Source organism: Galeopterus variegatus, unplaced genomic scaffold (genome assembly GCF_000696425.1).
Source record: "Galeopterus variegatus unplaced genomic scaffold, G_variegatus-3.0.2 Scaffold3725, whole genome shotgun sequence".
Classification (NCBI taxonomy): domain Eukaryota; kingdom Metazoa; phylum Chordata; class Mammalia; order Dermoptera; family Cynocephalidae; genus Galeopterus; species Galeopterus variegatus.
This window is the reverse complement of record NW_007729836.1, coordinates 162,228-170,050: the sequence shown is the minus strand read 5'-3', so window position 1 is coordinate 170,050 and position 7,823 is coordinate 162,228. Positions and strand designations below refer to the sequence as shown.

General features: G+C 38.3%; 1 protein-coding gene across 6 annotated transcripts in view; it reads left to right on the top strand.

The window, feature by feature from the left end:
• Positions 1–7,823, top strand: part of FBXO38 (F-box protein 38) — a 56,558-nt gene that overhangs the window by 1,836 nt on the left and 46,899 nt on the right. For all 6 annotated transcript variants that reach the window (XM_008585812.1, XM_008585811.1, XM_008585808.1 and 3 more), the window contains exon 2: positions 6,887–7,077. In XM_008585812.1, the coding sequence (XP_008584034.1) occupies positions 6,950–7,077 (128 nt within the window). In that variant the 5' untranslated portion in view covers positions 6,887–6,949. The remainder of the gene's footprint in view (positions 1–6,886; positions 7,078–7,823) is intronic.

Genomic DNA, 7,823 nt, shown 5'->3' with positions numbered 1-7,823 from the left:
AGACTATAAGCTTTATAGGGAGACTTTGTTGCCATGTAATACTTATAGAAGACAGTAAATCGATGAGTGAGGAGAAGGATGAATGATTAGATACTAGTAATCAAAAAAAGAAGGAATTTCCCCAGAGAATTTTTGTTAATTAGATACAGAGTGAGAAAATTGACTCCAAATTGTGAAAATTTTTTACAAGAAGAGGTCCCTAAGTTTCTGGTCAGTTGCACAGGGTTTATCTCTGCCCTGTGAAGTGTGCTAATAAGAAACAAACGTGTGTGCAGGAGGGCCTGGTATGATCTTTGGAAAGGAGTAATTAGTAGAATAAGTCAGGAATGGAGGAGGATGTTGACAAGATAGAACAGGTATACTAAGATTTTTAGTTGTGACAAATTTAAGGAGTAAAGGAGTAAAGATTTTTATAGGTGTAAGCAATTGTCAGAATTCTGAACCATAAGTGTTAAAACCTTTGCGATGGAAATAGAGGATTAAAAGAACTTGATTTTGCAAACAGGGAAATATTGACACTCGCCTACAAAAGGTGGGGATAGTTTTGATCATTAAGAGTTAAAAGATAGGGGTAATTTGGGGAGCAATCTAAATTCATTAGTAGGGGTATTATAGTTTTGTTTGGGATGGGAAGGAGATTTGAACTGGTAGAATGAAAGGAGAAGAACACTTCTTAGAAATTGTGTATTTGGAGACGCTGGTTTCAGGAATACTCACCAACAACTCAGGCTTAAAAATATGCCTGGGACTCCAGGACAAAAGTGATGCTTCCTGTGGTTAAAGTCTGCTAAACAGGCTGCCACAGAATGACTGTAGGATATGCAAGGTGGCTATAGGCTACTGTGTGGGAGCCTAATTAAATGGACCACAAACCCTAATTTGTGAAGGAGGTGTGGTCAGAGGCAGTTCTGTCAGCATCCAGAAGCCCGTCTCCAAGCATTGGGGCATAGCTCTGAATGCAGGAGACACACAAACCCTAATTTGTGAAGGAGGTGTGGTCAGAGGCAGTTCTGTCAGCATCCAGAAGCCCATCTCCAAGCATTGGGGCATAGCTCTGAATGCAGGAGACAGCTGCAGTGACAGAGGACTGACTTGACAGTAGGGTGTGTAGTATATGTTGGGAAGTATGAGTCCTATTCTGAGCTCTGACACTTACTGTGTGACCTCAGGCAAGTGGCTTATTGACATTCTCTCCGGTTTTATTTGTCACTCTAAAAATTTAGGGAGCTAGTCTTAGATAGGGATCTCTGGATGAGCTTTGATGTGTCTGTGAACCCACTGAAATTGTACTCGTATATGTATTTCTGCTTTCATGAGTCTGGGGGGAGGATGTGCCACTTTTATTATATTCTCAGATGGATTTGTGACCCACAGAAATTTGACAACTGTGTAACTAGGTAGTCCCTGAGGGCCACTTCAGCTTTTAACATTCTGGGATTCTATAATTCTGTCAGAATGACATTTTTTTGAAATTCAGAGTCTGGGCTTCCAGAACTTGCTGATCCTAGAAATAACTCTTGATGCTGCTATATAGTCTTCACACATTTGTACTCACCTGTTATTTATACTCACCTGTCCCTCACCTTCCATGACCCTTTTGCTAGGCCCTCTCCAACTCATCTTCTTTCTCTACCGGTAATAACTGCAATTTCCCTCCTTTTATCATCTTTTTTCTTTTAACCTGCTACTGCTTTGGACTTCCCCTACCTTGTTGAGTTTCTCAAGTGAAGGCAGAGTGTTTAGTGGCAAATGGTGATATTTTGGATATAGGGCTGTGAAGAAAGCAAGACAAGAAGGCAATTTTCTCCTATTCTCACTTTTATCCCTCTTCCAACTAAAATAAAAACATTTAAGAGAGAAGGTGTGAATGTAAGAGAGACCCACCACCACTTGGGACTGTGTGAATTGCATGGTATCATCTTCTCACACAGGGAAACCATGCCCCTCTACCTCAGTGCCTGGGGTGAAATGCTCAGCATAGCCTAGCTGAATATTTCTCTTAAATGAAATTGAAGCAACTTTGTTTTTCTTTGTAGAGATTGAGTAGAGGTAAGGGAAAATAAATGAGTCTTTTAATGAGGAAACTTTTTATCTCCAGAGCCTTTTTATTTCCATAGAGACCTACTTGGATTGGAGAGGACTGGTGGATTTCCCATGGCTGTATGTCCTGACCTGTCAGCCCACTAGATGTAGGATAGAGATTTTATCCTTTACCTCAGTTTTCATCTTCACAAGTCCTTTCCCCACCAAAGACTTAGAGCAGGGGAGTCGCTAATTCACCTGTCAGGTAGGTAGCTACAAGACCAAGTCTTCAATTCTAGATAGGATATGAGGAATATAAACCTAAAATTTTGTTAGTTCTGCTAATTTAGGCTTTTTGGTGTTAGTATTAATGCACAATGTAGGTGAAATAGATTTTTGTGGGCTTGCCAGAGACCTAACCTCTATATAATGTTGTATAACATCATTTCTGTGAGTAAATATTTTTGAGTTCTCAACAAATGAAATTTTGTAAATGCAATGATATCTGAAGTGCAGTCTGTGTAGTTTACAAATTTAAAGGTAGGTTATACACTGGGGCTTCTAAATCTGATTCACCCAAAACCACAGCATTGCAAAATAATGAACAATGAGAAGTGGAATCATAAGAGGGAGGTGTTAAGTTATTAAGTGGTATGGACTGGTGAAGAAAAAGAAAGAAGATCGGCTAAGAAAGCTTTTTACTTATGGGATGAAGAATCGAGAGTATGGGCTTTGTGAAGGGTTGTCAGGATTCTTAAAGCTAGAGCATGTACTAGCTTTATGAATATGATATCTGGAGGATTGGTCTGAACATCTGGATTATCAATGGGTTGATCGGTCTATGCTGGTTGATAGTTTTGTTGAGGTTTTTGCATGCTACAGGGTAGCTGTTAGGTGTGTCCTTATTGGAGTAAAATCTGAATGCCTGGTTTATAGGATGGTTGCTGAGGTCATGGAGTGCTGTGGTAGCAAACAGTGCTCATAGGAGCATGAAATGGTTCTTAGCAGCAGCCTTGAAGCTGCTGGATGCATGTGGAATAATGGAAAGACTGGTAGGTAGTCATACATCAGACATTTGAGGACTTATTATGAGAAAGGACTTGTTATCACCTAGAAGCAGGATTGAGATTCTTTTCCTGGCAGAAATATGACCAGTAGCACACAACACAAATTGCTGTAGAAGCATATTTCAAGTCCCGCAGGGAACTCAAATGAAGGTGTGAATAGGAGAAGTTTCACAGAGCATTTAACATTAAAGCTAGATTTTTGAAGGCAGATTACTAGTTTTCTAGGCAAAAAAGAGAAGAGAAGGACATTCCAGTCAGAGTTAATAGCATATTAGGAATGAAAGACCAATGTTTGTTTGGGGGAACTGAGAAGATGCCCCACTGGTGTGAGTGTACCAGTGAGCAAGTGGTAGGGATTAAAACATGAGTTTGGAAAGGATTAAAAGATGAGCTTGAGACCAGATTGGAAAGATTTTATCTTTTAGGAACCAGGATTCCTTGTAGGCTGATTTGTTGTGTTTTGTTTTGTTTGTTTTTTAAGAAATACAATATACATGGCCAATATAAAAATTCCAAACAATGGAGCAGAATATGAAGTGAAAATAAAAATTTCTTTTCCGCTTTCCTAAACCTCTGTTCTCACTCCCCAGTGGTAGCCCTGTTAATATTTTGTCCTGGATCCTTTCAAAAATGTCATATGCAAAGACAAGCATATTTTTCCTTTTTCTTTTATCCAAGTGGGATTCTACTTTAGACATACTCTACATCTTGCTTTTTTCACTTAATGTGAAATCACAGGAATGTTTTAAAAAAGATAATTCTGGATGCAGTGTGCAGTATGGTAAGTAAGCATTTATTCGGTAAATTACCGTGAGCCTACTGTATGCTAGGCTTTGTTCCAGACCCTGGGGATAGAGTGGTGGGCATCATTTAGGAAGCCATTGCAGTAGCCCAGATGAGGGTTGATAGAGTCCCGAAAGCCAGTGGGAATGGATACAAGAACAGTATTGTGATAAAATTGGTAAGAAAAATAACCAATTCAGTGGCTGTGGAAAGCAAGAAATCAGGATATATTTAAGATGATCTCAAGGGTTCTAGTTTAGGAATTTAGTAAACCACAATAGGGAAAATGTATGTATGTTTCTGTGTTTTCAGAGGGGGGTGTGTTGTGATTGTAGGGAGAGTTCAGTTTGAACCTAATATTTTTGAAGGATATTCAAGATATTGAGGTGAAGTTTTCTTTTTTTTTTTTCCTTTTTGTCTTTTTTACTGACCGGTAACGGGATCGCAACCCTCAGAGTGCTCCCAAGCGGCGCACTCTCCAGTGTGCCACCAGTCCGGCCCGAGGTGAAGTTTTCTGATAGGCAGAGGAAATAAAGGTGAGAGGTAGGAGGAAGAGTTGGAAATCTTTTTATTAGTGTATGACTATTTGTAGTAGCTGTAGCTTTGTGAATGAGTGCAATTGCCCAGGGAGAAGAGGGCTTGAGGATGAATTGGCAAAAGAGACTTAGGAGTGGTCATAGAGGAATGAAGAGGGCCAAGAGAATATCACTTTAGGAGCCAAAGGATGAGAGGGTTTCAGTGAAAGAGTGGTCAGCAGTGCCCTGTCCTACAAATGGATCAGATGGGGAGCATTAGAAAGGGAGAATTGGATTTGATGACTAGAGGTTCAAAATAACCTTAGAGCAGTTTCAGGAGCTGTCTTAAGATGGAAAGATCCATTTGGAGGGGGGAGGGCAGTAAATAGAGAAAGATGATATAATCAGAAGCGGGTAAATATATCTATAACTTTTTTTGTGGGCAATTCTTAGTATAAAATTTATTTCTTCAGATGTCTGTTAGCCAAAATGTGATGGACAGTGTATAAGTAAGCTTATGAGAAGCTAAAACAAATGCCACAAATTCAGTGTACTGTAGTTCAGTACCTACTGTTTGCAGAATTTTTTAGGTCAATAGTACTAGGTGCCTACTGTTACTAATCTACCCATAATTTTGAAAACTTACTTCTCTGGTTTCCTAGGCCATATCTGGTTAGAAGCAACAAACTGGGGGGGAGAGAGAGAGAGAGAGAGAGTGAGTGTGTGTGTGTGTGTGTGTTTGGGGTATGGGTGGGGTGCAAGGAGAGGCAAATATGCTGACAACTGGAAGAAGTAACAGCACATAATCTTTGAGTGAGGGAAGAAGAGATCAGAACACACATATGCTCACACACACACGGGCACAAGAAATATGAGGATTCACTTAGCCTAGCAGTTTGCTCCCATTTACTGCTGAAGCAAAGGAACCCCAGGAACTCCTCATGCTTCAGCAACCCCTGCCCACCTGTTGCCCTTCTCCCATTCTGAGATGCCTGAGCTTTTGGAGTGTAGTTCACTCCTCTCACTTTTAAAACCCTTTAGTGGTTTCCCATCTATTCAGGATTAACAGCCCTGCTAGCAATTCAGCTTCATTTTACTGCCTTTTTTTCTTGTCACTCTGCACTCCAACACCTTTGTTTTTATTTCAATTCCTTAAAAGAGCCAGGCTCCTTCCCAGAATCCACCACATGCTGTTTGCATCTCCAGGAATGTCTGCCTTCCTTCCCTACTCCCTCTTTGCCCTGTTAACTCTGCTCTTCCTTCAGATGTCAGCTTTATTGTCCCTTCCTAGGAAAACCATCAGTACACAGGCTCCCTTGTTACATGGTGCTTTTTGAATTGTGTTTACTTTCTTTACAGCAGTTATCTCCTCCATTTGTAATTCCAAGCTTATTTCCATGGTTATTTGATTATGTATTTTCACTTGCCTCTAGGGTCCTTTGTTCACAATGCTAGACATACAACAGGCATTCAAAATAAATGTGCAAAGGCATGTTTGAATTAATGAATACATGGATGAGTCTACTTTCAGTTGTCAAGCTATGCCACTTCCTCCATCTACAATGTGATTAATACTAAGGAGATCAATATTTCCTCTAAAATAGTTCTATATCTGTACCACTATTATTAAAATATTTATTGCCAGACAGTTTGAAAATCAAAGTGTTACTCTAATAAGTGTTGATCAACAAAATAAAACAAAACAAAACAAAATGGGTGCTCACTGCACTTTCTCTCTTCTTCCCCCTCCATTCCTCCCTCCCCTGTTCCTCTTTTCCTCCCTCACTAAAGCTTATTTTAAAAGCAAAATGTAATGTGATTCAAAAGTGAATTTCTTAATACTCACAAGAGAGGGAGAAGGGTGGCTTCATTCTTCCTCTGAAATTACGTATAATATTGTGTTTATATTTTGAGGAGAAGGTTTCTAATTTTTGTCAAATTCACAAAGAGGTCTATGACCTACTGGTGTACGCCCCTCACTTTATAGGTAGAAGAATGAGGAATTAAAGAGGTTGGTTCAAGTTTATGGAAGTAGTTTGTGGCAGATCCAGGACTAGAACCCAAAAGTCCCCTCTGCCTTCTGCTGTATTAGGGGCAGTCCTAGAATCACAAGCCCCTAGAGCTGGAAGGGGTTTTGATTACCCAGTTTAATTATCTTACTTTACATATGAAGAAATTGATGCTTGGAGAAATTAAGTGAATTAGCTAGGAAGTAAGTTGACAAAACACAGGACTCCTGATTCTTGTATTTTTGCTTGTTATAAATAATGCATGTTTATATTCTCAGCTACTCTTCAGAAAAAGATGCACTATGTCTTTTGCACAGAAAAAAATTATATTTTTATTAATTTGAATGTGGTATGTATCGCTGTAATAGCACTACCTTTGCCTGTTTATACTTTAAAATAAACGTTATTTTACCTAGGTTTTAACATGGATAATTTATGTTTGGGTGTGGTGTGCTTCTTTAGTTTACTTTATGCTATGCTTGTTTTTCAGGTTCTTTGAACTCAGATAAACAAGAGTGGAGATTTGCTCTTTGATACTGGAGACAACACAGCAATGGGGCCACGAAGGAAAAGTGTTAAAACATGTCTTGTGAATAATGAGATCCCCGAGGAAACAATATCAGATGAAACAAAGGACTATATGAATCAACTTTCACATGAAGTTCTTTGCCATATTTTTAGGTAAGATTTTGCTTGGTTGACTTTCACCTACTTGGAATGTATAAGGAAGAGCAAACCCTAGAGCTGTGCTGTCTAATATGATAGCCACTAGCTAAGTGTGGCATTTAAATTTAAGTTAAAAATCTAGTTCCTCAGTTGCACTAGCTACATTTCAAGTACTTAGTAGCCATATGTGGCTAGTGGCTACTGTATAGTACAGCACAGAATGCAGATAGAAAAAATTTATATTGTCATAGAAAGTTCTATTGAACAGCCCTTCTCTAGACTGTTTACATTTCTAACCACCTTGGAATTTTCATTGACTGATAGATTTGTTGATTTTTGTTATTGCATTATGACAGTACCATGTGTATACAACAAAAGGCAGTGTTCTGGCTTTTTTTTTTTTTTACTACAACCCCAGTGAGAAATACATTTTGCTCAGTATGCACATATACATAAATGATTGAAACACAAGTTTTGTGAAATACCCATCATTATTATATGAAGTTCTTAGAAATGTTTTGAATTTTTACAAAGTATTGAATATTAGTAAATTATGAAATTTTAAAATAGTGATATTTATTTTAAACCCATCATTATTATATGAAGTTCTTAGAAATGTTTTGAATTTTTACAAAGTATTGAATATTTGTAAATTATGAAATTTTAAAATAGTGATATTTATTTTAGGGAAACATGGACTCTTTATTTTTCTTTTCTAATATTAATTTGTATTAGTCTTTATCTTCTGCAGTTTGTTTTTC